The sequence below is a fragment of the Scyliorhinus canicula genome, chromosome 6, assembly GCF_902713615.1.
Source record: "Scyliorhinus canicula chromosome 6, sScyCan1.1, whole genome shotgun sequence".
Taxonomy (NCBI): Eukaryota; Metazoa; Chordata; class Chondrichthyes; order Carcharhiniformes; family Scyliorhinidae; genus Scyliorhinus; species Scyliorhinus canicula.
This window is the reverse complement of record NC_052151.1, coordinates 2,818,059-2,834,572: the sequence shown is the minus strand read 5'-3', so window position 1 is coordinate 2,834,572 and position 16,514 is coordinate 2,818,059. Positions and strand designations below refer to the sequence as shown.

Here is a 16,514-nt window from a genome sequence, read left to right as displayed (position 1 = left end):
CTCCAAAATGCTCCCCCACTAACAAATCTATCACCTGCCCTGGTTCATTACCAAGTACTAAATCCAATATGGCCTCCCCTCTGGTCGGACAATCTACATACCGTGTTAGAAAAGCTTCCTGGACACACTGCACAAACACCACCCCATCCAAACTATTTGATCTAAAGAGTTTCCACTCAATGTTTGGGAAGTTGAAGTCACCCATGACTACTACCCTGTGACTTCTGCACCTTTCCAAAATCTGTTTCTCAATCTGTTCCTCCACATCTCTGCTGCTATTGGGGGGCCTATAGAAAATTCCCAACAAGGTGACTGCTCCTTTCCTATTTCTGACTTCAACCCATATTACCTCAGTAGGCAGATCCTCCTCGAACTGCCTTTCTGCAGCTGTTATACTATCTCTAATTAACAATGCCACCCCCCCACCTCTTTTACCATCCTCCCTAATCTTGTTGAAACATCTATAACCAGGGACCTCCAACAACCATTTCTGCCCCTCTTCTATCCAAGTTTCCGTGATGGCCACCACATCGTAGTCCCAAGTACAGATCCATGCCTTAAGTTCACCCACCTTATTCCTGATGCTTCTTGCATTGAAGTATACACACTTCAACCCATCTCCTTGCCTGCAAGTACTCTCCTTTGTCATTGTTACCTTCCCCACTGCATCACTACATGCTTTGGCGTCCTGAATATCGGCTTCCTTAGTTGCTGGACTACAGATCCGGTTCCCATTCCCCTGCCAAATTAGTTTAAACCCTCCCGAAGAGTACTAGAAAACCTCCCCCCCAGGATATTGGTGCCCCTCTGGTTCAGATGCAACCCGTCTTGCTTGTATGAAATGAAAATCGCTTATTGTCACGAGTAGGCTTCAATGAAGTTACTGTGAAAAGCCCCTAGTCGCCACATTCCGGCGCCTGTCCGGGGAGGCTGATACGGGAATCGAACCGTGCTGCTGGCCTGCTTGGTCTGCTTTAAAAGCCAGCGATTTAGCCCAGTGAGCTAAATCAGCCCCTGTACATGTCCCACCTTCCCCAGAATGCGCTCCAATTATCCAAATACCTGAAGCCCTCCCTCCTACACCATTCCTGCAGCCACATGTTCAACTGCACTCTCTCCCTATTCCTAGCCTCGCTATCACGTGGCACCGGCAACAAACCAGAGATGACAACTCTGTCTGTCCTGGCCTTTAACTTCCAGCCTAACTCCCTAAACTTGTTTATTACCTCCACACCCTTTTTCCTACCTACATCGTTGGTACCAATGTGCACCACGACTTCTGGCTGCTCACCCTCCCCCTTCAGGATCCTGAAGATACGATCAGAGACATCCCTGGCCCTGGCACCCGGGAGGCAACATACCTTTCGGGAGTCTCGCTCGCGACCATAGAATCTCCTATCTATTCCCCTAACCATTGAATCTCCTATTACTATTGCTTTTCTATGCTCCCCCCTTCCCTTCTGAGCCCCAGAGCCAGACTCAGTGCCAGAGATCTGGCCACTGGGGCCTTCCCCCGGTAGGTCATCCCCCCCAACAGCATCCAAAACGGTATACTTGTTTTGAAGGGGAACGGCCACGAGGGATCCCTGCACTGTCTGCCTGTTAGTTTTCTTTCCCCTGACTGTAACCCAGCTACTCTTGTCCAGTACCTTTGGTGTGGCTACCTCCCTGTAACTCTTCTCGATAACCCCCTCTGCCTCCCGGATGATCCGAAGTTCATCCAGCTCCAGCTCCAGTACCTTAACACGGTCTCTGAGGAGCTGGAGTTGGGTGCACTTCCCGCAGGTATAGTCAGCGGAGACACCAGTGGTATCCCTCACCACCCACATCCTACAGGAGGAGTATGCAACTGCCCCAGCCTCCATCCCCTCTTACTTTACAGAATTAGCTGCCCCTTGGACCAACTGGACCTCCGCCCTCCGACTCTACTTCCAGTCAGCTGTACTCTAAACTTCTGGCTCCCTTCACGCTCTTGGATAAATATAGGAAATGAAATGTCAGGAGCACCTTACTCCCTCCTCACCTAACTCCCTCAGTCACCAAACTCTCTCTGTAGCACTCAAATGCCACAAGCTCAGCACTCAGTGCAAAGTCTGCACTGTAACTAGCTCAGATTTATGCTGTGACTCTGGCCTCTGAAAACTGGCCTAATCCAATTAACTAATTAACAAGCTCCAGCTGCAAGTACCTACAAGTAGAACCTTGTTTAAAGCTGATTCAAAATTCACCTTCTTACAGACCAAACAGCAACTTTTAAGTTAATTAACTAAATAAAAGAAATACTAGACTTTAGATAAAAATGAACCCTTATACTCCCTCAGTCACCAAACTCTCACTGTAGCACTCAAATGCCACAAGCTCAGCACTCCAGTGCAAACATGGGAGGGGGAGGGGGGCAGGATGGGGAGGGGGGGGATGGGGAGGGGGAGGGGGGATGGGGAGGGGGGGGAGAGGGGGATGGGGAGGGGGGCAGGGGGAGGGGGGAAGGATGGGGAGAGAGGGAGATGGGTCGGCCGACAGAGAGGGACAGAAACACGGGGAGGAGTCGAGATGGGGAGAAGACAGGAGACGGGGAGTGGGCGGGGAGAAGAGACAGGGGGACACAGGGGAGGGGGAAGGCAGGGAGAGAAGCTGAGATAGGGAGATGGGTGAGAGATGGCAGGAGAAGTGGTGACGGAGGGAGGAATGGCAAGTGACATTCCCACCACACAAGCCCCAGGCAATGACCATCTCCTACAAGAGAGGATCTAACCATCGCCCCTTGACAGTCAATGGCATTACCATCGCTGAATCCCCACAGTCACCATCCTGGGGCTTACCATTGATCAGAAACTGAACTGGACCCAGCCATATTAATACTGTGGCTACCAGGGCAGGTCAGAGGCTGGGAATCCTGCGGAGAGTAACTCACCTCCTGACCCCCCAAAGCCTGTCCACCATCTACAAGGTACAAGTCAGGAGTGTGATGGGAGACTCTCCACTTGCCTGGATGAGCGCAGCTCCAACAACACTCAAGAACCTCAACACCATCCAGAACAAAGCAGCCCGGCTTGATTGCTCCCCTTCCACAAACATTCAAACCCTCCCCCACCGACGCACAGTGGCAGCCGTGTGTACCATCTACAAGATGCACTGCAGCAACTCACCAAGGGCTCCTCAGGCAGCACCTTCCAAACCCACGGCCTCTACCATCTAGAGGGACAAGAGCAGCAGATACCTGGGAACCCCACCACCTGGAGGTTCCCCTCCAAGTCACTCCCCACCCTGACTGGGAAATATATCGACCGCTCCTTCACTGTCGCTGGGGCAACATCCTGGAACTCCCTCCCTCACAGCACAGTGGGTGTACCTACACCTCAATTGCCGTGGTTCAAGAAGGCAGCTCACCACCACCTTCTGAAGGGCAATTAGGGATGGGCAATGAAGCCCATGGGAGAATAATATAGATGGGCGGTCTTGGTAACCCCCAGTATGTTTATGGCATGTGATTTCACTGGTAATGTCTGAACGGTAAGGGGAGATGGTTAGAACAAGTCATGGAAAGTGAAAAGAACATTGATGAAGATGTATTGATGAACAATGTTCAGTAACAGGTTACCACAGGCTTGCAGGGCAGCGTTTGATTGAAAACATTTCCGTTGTTAATTTTTTACAGAAAATCTACAAGCGGAATGATCTGGACCAGTCAGGCACTATGAGTTCAAATGAGATGAGAGTTGCTGTGGAGGAAGCTGGTGAGAATCTCCTTTCAGCATGGGGCGCGTGCCCGGGGGCGCGTGCCCGGGGGAGTGTGCGCGGGGAGCGTGCGTGGGGAGCGTGCCCGGGGGAGTGTGCGCGGGGAGCCTGCGTGGGGAGTGTGCGTGGGGAGCGTGCGCGGGGGAGCGTGCCCGGGGGAGTGTGCGCGGGGAGCGTGCGTGGGGAGCGTGCCCGGGGGAGTGTGCGTGGGGAGTGTGCGCGGGGAGCGTGCACGGGGGAGCGTGCCCGGGGGAGTGTGCGTGGGGAGTGTGCGCGGGGAGTGTCCGCGGGGAGTGTCCGCGGGGAGTGTGCGTGGGAGTGTGCGTGGGGAGCGTGCGCGGGGGAGCGTGCCCGGGGGAGTGTGCGCGGGGAGCGTGCGTGGGGAGCGTGCCCGGGGGAGTGTGCGTGGGGAGTGTGCGCGGGGAGTGTGCGCGGGGGGAGTGTGCGCGGGGGGAGTGTGCGTGGGGAGCGTGCCCGGGGGAGTGTGCGAGGGGAGTGTGCGCGGGGGAGTGTGCGCGGGGGAGTGTGCGTGGGGAGTGTGCGCGGGGAGTGTGCCCGGGGGAGTGTGCGTGGGGAGTGTGCGTGGGGAGTGTGCGCGGGAAGTGTGCGCGGGGAGTGTGCCCGGGGGAGTGTGCGTGGGGAGTGTGCGCGGGGAGGTGTGCGCGGGGAGTGTGCGCGGGGGAGTGTGCGCGGGGGAGTGTGCGCGGGGGGTTGTGCGCGGGGGAGTGTGCGCGGGGAGTGTGCGCGGGGGAGTGTGCGCGGGGGAGTGTGCGCGGGCAGTGTGCGCGGGGAGTGTGCGCGGGGAGTGTGCGTGGGGAGCGTGCCCGGGGGAGTGTGCGAGGGGAGCGTGCCCGGGGGAGTGTGCACGGGGGAGTGTGCGTGGGGAGTGTGCGCGGGGAGTGTGCGCGGGGAGTGTGCGCGGGGGAGTGTGCGTGGGGAGCGTGCCCGGGGGAGTGTGCGAGGGGAGTGTGCGCGGGGGAGTGTGCGCGGGGGAGTGTGCGTGGGGAGTGTGCGCGGGGAGTGTGCCCGGGGCACGTGCCCAGGGGAGTGTGCGTGGGGAGTGTGCGCGGGAGCGTGCCCGGGGGAGTGTGCGTGGGGAGTATGCGCAGGGAGCGTGCCCGGGGGAGTGTGCCCGGGGGAGTGTGCGTGGGGAGTGTGCGCGGGGAGTGTGCCCGGGGCACGTGCCCGGGGGAGTGTGCGCGGGGAGCGTGCCCGGGGGAGTGTGCGCGGGGAGCGTGCGTGGGGAGTGTGAGCGGGGAGCGTGCCCGGGGGGAGCAACACTTCCGTGATAGCGACTGCAACATGGGACAATTTAAGTTTGTTTTAAGAGTGGATTTTAGTGAAATAAGACAATCTGGTCTTTGTATTGTCCTTAACACTCCCAGCACAGCATTCAGGGCACAGTGAGATGGAAAAGAGAGGTTTTCAGCAAGTCAATGGGGAGCAAATCAGCAGAAGCCCTATTGGAGGACAGCAAGTGCAGGGTGGAGATTAGCAAATCAATTAGGAAGGGCAAAGAGGGGATATGAGAAATCTCCGGCTGGTAAAAATCGGGAAAATCCCAAGATATTCTATGAATGGGAAGAGGATAACCAGGGAAAAGGTAGGGCCCATTAGGGACCAAATGGGAAACCTGTAGGTGGAGCCAGAGAACATTCGCAGGGTGTTGAACGAATATTTCACACCTGTCTTCACCCAAGAGAATGAGGAGATAGTTATAGAACTCGGGGAGAGAGACTGTGAGGTTCGTGAGCAAACTGTCAGAGTGACGAGGTATTGGTGGGCTCTAAAGTGGGCAAGTCTCCAGGTCCAGATGAATTGTGTCCCAGGTTGCTGGGGGAGGCGAGGGAGGAGATTGCTGGGGCTCTGATCCAAATTTCTAATTCCTCTTTGGCCACGGGGGAGATGCCAGAGGACTGGAGAACAGCTAATGTGGTCCCACTATTTAAGAAAGGTTGTAGAGACAAGCCAGGCTCACGTCAGTGGCTGGGAAACTACTGGAGAAGATTCTGAAGGAGAGAATCTATCTCCACTTGGAGAGGCAGGGTTTGATCAGGAATAGTGAGGTCAGAGGGAGGTCACGCTGAACAAATTTGATTGATTTTTTTGAGAAGGTAAGCACAGGGATCTGGGCTGGGTGCCCGAGTATTCATCATTTATATAAATAACATAGATGGCAGAGATTGGATTGGATTTGTTTATTGTCACGTGTACCGAGGTACAGTGAAAAGTATTTTTCTGCGAGCAGCTCAACAGATCATTCAGTACATGGGAAGAAAAGGGAATAAAAGAAAATACATAATAGGGCAACACAAGGGCTACATAAGCATTGGCATCGGATGAAGCATACAGGATGTAGTGTTAATGAGGTCAGTCTATAAGAGGGTCATTTAGGAGTCTGGTGACAGTGGGGAAGAAGCTGTTTTTGAGTCTGTTCGTGCGTGTTCTCAGACTTCTGTATCTCCTGCCCGATGGAAGAAGTTGGAAGAGTGAGTAAGCCGGGTGGGAGGGGTCTTTGATTATGCTGCCCGCTTTCCCAAGGCAGCGGGAGGTGTAGATGGAATCAATGGATGGGAGGCAGGTTCGTGTGATGGACTGGGCGGTATTCACGACTCTCTGAAGTTCCTTGCGGTCCTGGGCCGAGCAGTTGCCATACCAGGCTGTGATGCAGCCCGATAGGATGCTCTCTATAGTGCATCTGTAAAAGTTGGTAAGGGTTAATGTGGACATGCCGAATTTCCTTAGTTTCCTGAGGAAGTATAGGCGCTGTTGTGCTTTCTTGGTGATAGCGTCGACGTGGGTGGACCAGGACAGATTTTTGGTGATGTGCACCCCTAGGAATTTGAAACTGCTAACCATCTCCACCTCGGCCCCGTTGATGCTGACAGGGGTGTGTACAGTACTTTGCTTCCTGAAGTCGATGACCAGCTCTTTAGTTTTGCTGGCATTAAGGGAGAGATTGTTGTCGTTACACCACTCCACTAGGTTCTCTATCTCCCTCCTGTATTCGGACTCGTCGTTATTCGAGATCCGGCCCACTATGGTCGTATCGTCAGCAACCTTGTAGATGGAGTTGGAACCAAGTTTTGCCACGCAGTCGTGTGTGTACAGGGAGTAGAGTAGGGGGCTAAGTACGCAGCCTTGCGGGGCCCCGGTATTGAGGACTATTGTGGAGGAGATGTTGTGGTCTGTTGGTCAGAAAGTTGCAGAGTGGGGAGCCAAGTCGTAGGTTTTGGAGCTTTGATATGAGCTTGGCTGGGATTATGGTGTTGAACCAAATGGGGAGACAGTGGTGTAGTGGTAATGTCACCGGACTAGAAACCAGTGACCCAGAGTACTCTGGAGTCCCAGGTTCAAATCCCACCACTGCAGATGGTGAAATTTGAATTGAATAAAAAACATCTGGAATTAAAAGTCTAACGATGACCATGAAACCATTGTCGATTGTGGTAAAAACCCATCTGGTTCACTAATGTCGTTTAGGGAGGGAAATCAGCCGGCCTTACCCTGTCTGGCCCACGTGTGACAATGTGGTTGCTGTTAACTGCTCCCTGCAATTAGGGATGGGCAGTAAATGCTGGCTCAGCTGCAATGTCGATGTCTCATGAATTTAAAAAGCTATGTAGGGGTAGGATCAGTACGTTTGCGATTGGCCGGGTGGTTAACAGTAAGGTTTGAGTGCCTTGGGTTACCGTCACTTCAATCACTTGCTATTTCCCAAGAGTGGGTCAGGTTTTTCCCTTTCCCGAGTCGGACCCTCCTGCCTGAGGAAACTTTCCTGAACACACTTAACAAATTCCACCCCATCTAGAACACTATGGCCATCCCAGTCTATGATTGGAAAATTAAAATCCCCTATGACAATCCGATTACTCCTGCGGTCTCCCCAATCTCCCTGTGTATTTGTTCTTCTCATTCCCGACCACTATTTGGGGGTCTGCAGTATAAGGTCACCATCCCCTTCTTATTTCCTAATTTCACCTACAAAGCCTTGCTGGGTGATCCCTCCGTTATTTCAGCTCTGACTACTGCCGTGATAAGACCATTCTGGAAAAGAGCGAAAGTAACAGGGTAGTTGTTATGGGAGACTTTAACTTTCCAAATATTGACTGGATAAAGATATAGTTCGAGTACATTGGATGGGTCGTTCTTTGTACAATGTGTGCAGGAGGGTTTCCTGACACAATATGTTGACAGGCCAACAAGAGGCGAGGCCACATTGAATTTGGTTTTGGGTAATGAACCAGGCCAGGTGTTAGATCTGGAGGTAGGTGAGCACTTTGGAAACAGTGACCACAATTCGGTGACCTTTACGTTAGTGATGGAAAGGGATAAGTATACCCCGCAGGGCAAGAGTTATAGCTGGGGGAAGGGCAATTATGATGCCATTAGACATGACTTAAGATGTGTAGGTTGGAGAAGTAGGCTGCAAGGGTTGGGCACACTGGATATGTGGAGCTTGTTCAAGGAACAGCTATTGCATGTTCTTGATAAGTACGTACCAGTCAGGCAGGGACGAAGGGGTCGAGCGAGGGAACCGTGGTTTACCAAAGAAGTGGAATCTCTTGTTAAGAGGAAGAAGGAGGCCTATGTGAAGATGAGGCATGAAGTTTCAGTTGGGGCGCTTGATAGTTACAAGGAAGCGAGGAAGGATCTAAAGAGAGAGCTGAGACGAGCAAGGAGGGGACATGAGAAGTCTTTGGCAGGTAGGATCAAGGAAAACCCAAAAGCTTTCTATAGGTATGTCAGGAATAAAAGAATGACTAGGGTAAGAGTAGGGCCAGTCAAGGACAGTGGTGGGAAGTTGTGTGTGGAGGCTGAGGAGATAAGCGAGATACTAAATGAATACTTTTCATCAGTATTCACTCAAGAAAAAGATAATATTGTGGAGGAGAATGCTGAGACCCAGGCTATTAGAATAGATGGCATTGGGGTGCGGTAGGGAAGAAGTGTTGGCAATTCTGGACAAGGTGAAAATAGATAAGTCCCCGGGGCCTGATGGGATTTATCCTAGGATTCTCTGGGAAGCCAGGGAAGAGATTGCTGAGCCTTTGGCTTTGATTTTTAGGTCATCATTGGCTACAGGAATAGTGCCAGAGGACTGGAGGATAGCAAATGTGGTCCCTTTGTTCAAGAAGGGGAGTAGAGATAACCCCGGTAACTATAGGCCGGTGAGCCTAACGTCTGTGGTGGGTAAAGTCTTGGAGAGGATTATAAAAGATACGATTTATAATCATCTAGATAGGAATAATATGATTAGGGATAGTCAGCATGGTTTTGTGAAGGGTAGGTCATGCCTCACAAACCTTATCGAGTTCTTTGAGAAGGTGACTGAACAGGTAGACGAGGGTAGAGCAGTTGATGTGGTGTATATGGATTTCAGTAAAGCGTTTGATAAGGTTCCCCACGGTCGGCTATTGCAGAAAATACGGAGGCTGGGGATTGAGGGTGATTTAGAGATGTGGATCAGAAATTGGCTAGTTGAAAGAAGACAGAGAGTGGTGGTTGATGGGAAATGTTCAGAATGGAGTTCAGTTACGAGTGGCGCACCACAAGGATCTGTTCTGGGGCCGTTGCTGTTTGTCATTTTTATAAATGACCTAGAGGAGGGCGCAGAAGGATGGGTGAGTAAATTTGCAGACGACACTAAAGTCGGTGGAGTTATAGACAGTGCGGAAGGATGTTGCAGGTTACAGAGGGACATAGATAAGCTGCAGAGCTGGGCTGAGAGGTGGCAAATGGAGTTTAATGTGGAGAAGTGTGAGGTGATTCACTTTGGAAAGAATAACAGGAATGCGGAATATTTGGCTAATGGTAAAATTCTTGGTAGTGTGGATGAGCAGAGGGATCTCGGTGTCCATGTACATAGATCCCTGAAAGTTGCCACCCAGGTTGATAGGGTTGTGAAGAAGGCCTATGGTGTGTTGGCCTTTATTGGTAGAGGGATTGAGTTCCGGAGCCATGAGGTCATGTTGCAGTTGTACAAAACTCTAGTACGGCCGCATTTGGAGTATTGCGTACAGTTCTGGTCGCCTCATTATAGGAAGGACGTGGAAGCTTTGGAACGGGTGCAGAGGAGATTTACCAGAATGTTGCCTGGGATGGAGGGAAAATCTTATGAGGAAAGGCTGATGGACTTGAGGTTCTTTTCATTAGAGAGAAGAAGGTTAAGAGGTGACTTAATAGAGGCATACAAAATGATCAGAGGGTTAGATAGGGTGGACAGCGAGAGCCTTCTCCCGCGGATGGAGGTGGCTAGCACGAGGGGACATAGCCTTAAATTGAGGGGTAATAGATATAGGACAGAGGTCAGAGGTGGGTTTTTTACGCAAAGAGTGGTGAGGCCGTGGAATGCCCTACCTGCAACAGTAGTGAACTCGCCAACATTGAGGGCATTAAAAAGTTTATTGGATAAGCATATGGATGATAAGGGCATAGTGTAGGTTAGATGGCCTTTAGTTTTTTTTTCCATGTCGGTGCAACATCGAGGGCCGAAGGGCCTGTACTGCGCTGTATCGTTCTATGTTCTATGTTCTAAGACATAGGAGCAGAATTAGGCCATTCAGCCCATCGAGTCTGCTCTGCCATTCAATCATGGCTGATATTTTCTCATCCCCATTCTCCTGCCTTCTCTCCATAATCCCTGATCCCCTCATTAATCAAGAACCTATCTATCTCTGTCTTAAAGACACTCAGTGATTTGGCCTCCACACCCTTCTGTGGCAAAGAGTTCCACAGATTCCCCACCCTCTGGCTGAAGAAATTCCTCCTCCTCTCTGTTTTAAAGGATCGTCCCTTTAGTCTGAGATGGTGTCCTCTGCTTCTAGTTTTTCCCACAAGTGGAAACATCCTCTCCACACGATGGTCACCTGAATCAAAAATGCAAATCCCCCTTCTCTCTTTCCTCCATTTCTGTCCCGTCTAAAGCTCCTGGAACCTGGAACATTGAGCCAATCCTGTCCCTCCCTCAGCCATGTTTCAGTTATGGCGATAATATCCCAGTCCCAAGTACCTATCCCTGCCCCAGGTTTATCAGCTTTACCTGTCAGCCCTCTTGCCTTGAAATAGATGCAATTTAATTCAGCAGGTTTTCCCAGCTCCCTGCCGTGCCCCTGCCTGCCGTCTCTATCCAGCTCCCTGCCGTCTCTATCCAGCTCCCTGCCGTGCTCCTGCCTGCCGTCTCTATCCAGCTCCCTGCCGTGCTCCTGCCTGCCGTGTCTATCCCGCTCCCTGCCTGCCGTATCTATTCAGCTCCCTGCCTGCCGTGTCTATCCAGCTCCCTGCCTGCCGTGCTCCTGCCTGCCGTGTCTATCCAGCTCCCTGCCTGCCCTGCCCCTGCCTGCCGTGTCTATCCAGCTCCCTGCCTGCCGTGCTCCTGCCTGCCGTGTCTATCCAGCTCCCTGCCTGCCGTGCTCCTGCCTGCCGTGTCTATCCAGCTCCCTGCCTGCCGTGCTCCTGCCTGCCGTGTCTATCCAGCTCCCTGCCTGCCCTGCCCCTGCCTGCCGTGTCTATCCAGCTCCCTGCCTGCCGTGTCTATCCAGCTCCCTGCCTGCTGTGTCTATCCAGCTCCCTGCCTGCCGTGTCTATCCAGCTCCCTGCCGTGCCCCTGCCTGCCGTGTCTATCCAGCTCCCTGCCGTGCCCCTGCCTGCCGTGTCTATCCAGCTCCCTGCCTGCCCTGCCCCTGCCTGCCGTGTCTATCCAGCTCCCTGCCTGCCGTGCTCCTGCCTGCCGTGTCTATCCAGCTCCCTGCCTGCCGTGCTCCTGCCTGCCGTGTCTATCCAGCTCCCTGCCTGCCCTGCCCCTGCCTGCCGTGTCTATCCAGCTCCCTGCCTGCCGTGTCTATCCAGCTCCCTGCCTGCTGTGTCTATCCAGCTCCCTGCCTGCCGTGTCTATCCAGCTCCCTGCCGTGCCCCTGCCTGCCGTGTCTATCCAGCTCCCTGCCTGCCGTGTCTATTCAGCTCCCTGCCCTGCTCCTGCCTGTCATGTCTTATTTAAGTAGGGCAAAGACAAACCTGGGAACAAACTTGGGAAACCTGACCACGGTGGTGGGTAGGTTACTGGAGACGATTCTGAGGGATAAGATAGACAGGCATTTGAAAAGACAGGGTTTGATTAGTAGTCAGCATGGCTTTGTGCATCGGAGATCATGCCTTACAAATCTGTTAGAGTTCTTTGATGAAGTGACCAGGAAATTTGTTGAGGGTAGGGCGGTAGATGTAGTCTGTATGGACTTCAGTAAGGCCTTTGATAAAGTTCCACATGGTAGGCTGCTCTGGAAGGTTAGATCACAGGGAATCCAGAGAAAGCTGGCAAATTGGGGATGCAATGGTCGGAAGCAGAGGGTAATGCTGCAAAGATGCTTGTTGGACTGGAGGCCTGTGGCCTGTCGTGTGCCTCAGGGCTCAGTGCTGGGCCCATTGCTGTCTGTTATCTATATCAGTGATTTGGATGAGAATGTACAAGGCATGATCAGTAAGTTTGCAGATGACACTAAAGTAGGTGGTATTGTAGACAGTGAGGAAGGTTATGAAAAATTGGAGCAGGATCTTGATCAGCTGGGGAAGTGGGCCGAGAAGTGGCAAATGCAGATCAATACAGATAAGTATGAGGGGTTGTATTTTGGAAAGTCAAATCAAAGTAGGACTTTCACGGTGAATAGTCGGAGTATCGTGGAAGAGAGGGACCTTGGAGTTCAGGTACACGGTTCTCTAAAGGTGGATTTACAGGTAGATAGGGCAGTGAAGAAGGCTTTTGGCATCCTGGCCTCCATCAGTCAGGGCACTGAGTATAGAAGTTGGGAAGTTATGTTGCAGTTGTACAGGACGTTGGTGAGGTCACACCTGGAGTATTGTGTTCAGTTTGGGTCGCCTCGCTATAGGAAAGATGTTATTAAACTGGAGAGAGTGCAGAAGGGATTAAGGATGTTGCCAGGACTCGAGGGTCTGTGTCACAGGGAGAGATGCGATAGGCTAGGACCTTTGGAGCGTAGGAGACTGAGGGGTGATCTTATCGAGGTGAATAAGATCACGAGAGGCATGGACAGGGTGAATGCACTCAGTCTTTTTCCCAGGGTTGGGGAATGGAGAACGAGAGGGCACAGGTTTAAGTTAAGAGCGGAAAGGATTACTGGGAACCTGAGGAGCAAGGCTTTTACACAGAGGGTGGGACGTATGTGGAATGTCGGAGGCAGGGACACTGACAACATTGAAAAGGCATTTGGACAGATACATGGATAGGAAAGGTTCACAGGGATATGGGCCAAATGCAGGCCAATGGGGGTTAGCTTAGATGGGGTTTATGGTTGGCATGGACAGGCTTGGCCCACAGGGCCTGTCTCCGTGCCGTAGATTCTGTGCCATTCAGCTCCTGTCACTGCTGGAGAGCGAGGGGTCAGGGCTGCTCGCGGTCTACATTTCACTTTGTATCTCTGTCTTTCCAGGTTTTCAGCTGAATAACCAGTTATCCCAGATCATTGTGGCCCGGTATTCCGACATGGAAAATCTCGTCCTCGATTTTGACAACTTTGTTTCCTGCCTGATCCGTCTGGAGGCCATCTTCAGTAAGTGAAGAGAAAGAGATTGGTAAAGAGAAATGTGGGCCCCCTACAGACAGAAACAGGGCAATCCATAATGAGGGGCAAAGAAATGGCTGGGCAATCAAATACATACTTTGGTTCTGTCTTCACAAAAGAGGACACAAATCAGATCCCAGAAATGTTGGAGAATCAGGGGCAGCACGGTAGCATGGTGGTTAGCATAAATGCTTCACAGCTCCAGGGTCCCAGGTTCGATTCCCGGCTGGGTCACTGTCTGTGTGGAGTCTGCACGTCCTCCCCGTGTGTGCGTGGGTTTCCTCCGGGTGCTCCGGTTTCCTCCCACAGTCCAAAGATGTGCGGGTTAGGTGGATTGGCCATGCTAAATTGCCCGTAGTGTCCTAAAAAGTAAGGTTAATGTGGGGGTTGTTGGGTTACGGGTATAGGGTGGATACGTGGGTTTGAGTAGGGTGATCATTGCTCGGCACAACATCGAGGGCCGAAGGGCCTGTTCTGTGCTGTACTGTTCTATGTTCTATGTTCTAATGAAAGGTTTAGTGAGAGGGAAGAATGAGGGAGATCAACATTGGTAGAGAAATGGTGCTGGAAAAACTGATGGGATTGAAGGCGGCTAAATCCCCAAGGCCTGGGAATCTGCATCCCAGAGTGCTTAAGGAGGTGGCTCTGGAAATAGTGGATGCATTGGTGGTCATCTTCCTGGATTCTATAGACTCTGGAACTGTCCCTGCAGATTGGAGGGTAGCTCACGTCACTCCCATATTCAAAAAGGGAGGTAGAGAAAAAGCAGGGAATTATAGACCAGGAAGCCTAACATCGGTAGTGGGGAAATGAAAATGAAAATCGCTTATCACGAGTAGACTTCAATGAAGTTACTGTGAAAAGCCCCTAGTCGCCACATTCCGGCACCTGTTCTGGAAGGCTGATACAGGAATCGAACCGTGCTGCTGGCCTGCCTTGGTCTGCTTTCAAAGCCAGCGATTTAGCCCAGTGTGCTAAACAACCCCGAAAATGCTTGAATCCATTATCAAGGACTCTATAGCGGAACATTTAGAAAGCAGTGGCAGGATCAGTCAGAGTCAGCATGGATTTATGAAGGGAAAATCATGCCTGACAAATCTGTTGGAATTCTTTGAAGATGTAACCAGTACAATCGACAACGGGGAGCCAGTCGATGTGGTATATTTGGACTTTCAGAAGGCGTTTGACAAAATCCCGCGTAATATTAAAGAGCATGGGATTGGGGGAAATGTATTGAGGTGGATAGAAAAAACAAAGAGTCGGGATTAATGGGTCCATTTCAAATTGGCAGGCAGTAACCAGTGGGGTATCACAGGGATCGGTGCTGGGACACCAGCTATTCACAATATATATTAATGATTTGGATGAGGGAACAAAATGTAACATCTCAAAGTTTGCAGATGATCTCAAATTAGGTGGGAGGGTGAATTGTGACGAGGATGCAGGGATCCTACAGCAAGATCTGGACAGGTTGGGCGAGTGGGCAAACCAATGGCAGATGCAGTATAATTCGGATAAGTGTGAGGTTATTCACTTTGGAAGCAAAAACAGGAAGGCAGATTACTACCTGAATGGTTGTAAATTGGGAGAGGGGAGTGTGCAGTGGGACCTGGGTGTCCTTGTGCACCATTCGCTGAAGGTAAGCATGCAGCTACAGCAGGCGGTAAAGAAGGCTAATGGTATGTTGGCCTTCATTGCGAGAGGTTTCGAGTATAGAAGCCGGGATGTGTTGCTGCAATTATACAGGGCCTTGGTGAGGCCACACCTGGAGTATTGTGGGCAGTTTTGGTCTCCTTCTCTGAGGAAGGATGTTCTTGCTCTCGAGGGAGAGCAGCGAAGGTTTACCAGACTGATTCCAGGGATGGCGGGACTGTCATATGAGGAGAGATTGACTAGGTTGGGATTGTTCTCGCTGGAGTTCAGAAGAATGAGGGAGGATCTCATAGAGCAGTATAAAATTCTAACAGGACTAGACAGGGTAGATGCAGGGAAGATGTTACCAATGATGGGTGTGTCCAGAACCAGGGGTCACAGCCTGAGGATTCAGGGTAAACCATTTCGGACAGAGATAAGGAGACATTTCTTCACCCAAAGAGTGGTGAGCCTGTGGAATTCATTACCACAGGAAGTAGTTGATGCTAAAACATTGAATATATTCAAGAGGCTGCTGGATATAACATTGGGGAGAATGGGATCAAAGGCTATGGGGAGAAAGCAGGATTAGGCTATTGAGTTGGATGATCAGCCATGATGGTGATGAATGGCGGAGCAGGCTCGAAGGGCCAAAAGGCCTCCTCCTGCTCCTATCTTCTATATATGTAAGTGTCAAACGGAAACGAGCTTTGCAAACTGCCCTGGCCACTGAAGCAGGACAGATTGTTTCTCACACATCTTCTATGTCTTTCAGAAATGTTCTATGCTCTGCCCAAAGATGGAGATGGATTCATAGAGCTTGGTCTGAACCAGGTGAGAGGGTAACAGGGAGGCTGTCCACTGTGAGCTTGGTTTCAGCCCGTCCCCACACTAACCTTTCTCTCTCTCTCTCTCTGTCACAGTGGCTGACTCTCGTCATGGGCTAATGGTGCCATTGGCCAGAATGGAGTGTGCGTGCCATCGATGGATCTGTGGTGTTTGACAGGACCCCTGTGGGGAGGGGTTGGAATCGGTGTTGTCCCCGTTCTGTCCAAGGGACACATTTTCATACCTCTAGCGATTGATGACTGCATGTTTTGGGATCACGTTCTTTTTCCCCCTTCTCCCAGGCTGCTTACTTCTCCTTCAGTGTTCGTCACTCGATTCGGCAGTCAGTACACATTGCCTGGATCCTTGGCCTGTGTTGAAGAGATGCAATATGGGGCTGGTATTGACTGGATTGTTGCTACACAATCCTCAGCATGGCTTTCTCTGTGGGCTCTGCAATCCTGTCTCTGTTAATGTTTCTAATTAAATAAAAAGTGGCTGAAACTCTTGTGTGTGAGTTATTGGGAAGTCAATTCCTCGTCCTGGCTACGGAATTCATTCCACAATTGGGAATCTTTTAGCACAGGGAGAAAACACAGAGGGTGGGAATCTCTGTTAGCTGACGCTGAAATTGGGAAACGCAATTGGGCGGAGAACTGGTTCCCACGCCAAAATCGTGACAGGTGCCAAATCGCAATTCTCTGTCACCGTGTGTAGTAAGCACCGTTTGTATGTCATTATGGAGCC

The 16,514-nt window shown here is 51.5% G+C and overlaps 1 protein-coding gene across 1 annotated transcript; it reads left to right on the top strand.

Annotated features, from left to right (window-relative positions):
- Positions 1–3,646: 3,646 nt before the first annotated feature.
- On the top strand, positions 3,647–16,271 carry LOC119966957 (calpain small subunit 2-like). Its single transcript, XM_038798910.1, has 4 exons — positions 3,647–3,734; positions 13,176–13,295; positions 15,715–15,773; positions 15,863–16,271. Exons 1-4 carry the CDS (start codon positions 3,695–3,697, stop codon positions 15,884–15,886), a joined length of 243 nt encoding a protein of 80 aa, XP_038654838.1. The 5' UTR covers positions 3,647–3,694; the 3' UTR covers positions 15,887–16,271.
- Positions 16,272–16,514: the final 243 nt, after the last annotated feature.

Bases quoted from the DNA above. Each gene is read 5' to 3' on its own strand.
- LOC119966957 (XM_038798910.1), top strand. From the start codon at position 3,695: ATGAGTTCAAATGAGATGAGAGTTGCTGTGGAGGAAGCTG. The intron at 3,735-13,175 runs GTGAGAATCTCC...CTGTCTTTCCAG, and splicing joins AGTTGCTGTGGAGGAAGCTG to GTTTTCAGCTGAATAACCAG. The intron at 13,296-15,714 runs GTAAGTGAAGAG...TATGTCTTTCAG, and splicing joins CCGTCTGGAGGCCATCTTCA to AAATGTTCTATGCTCTGCCC.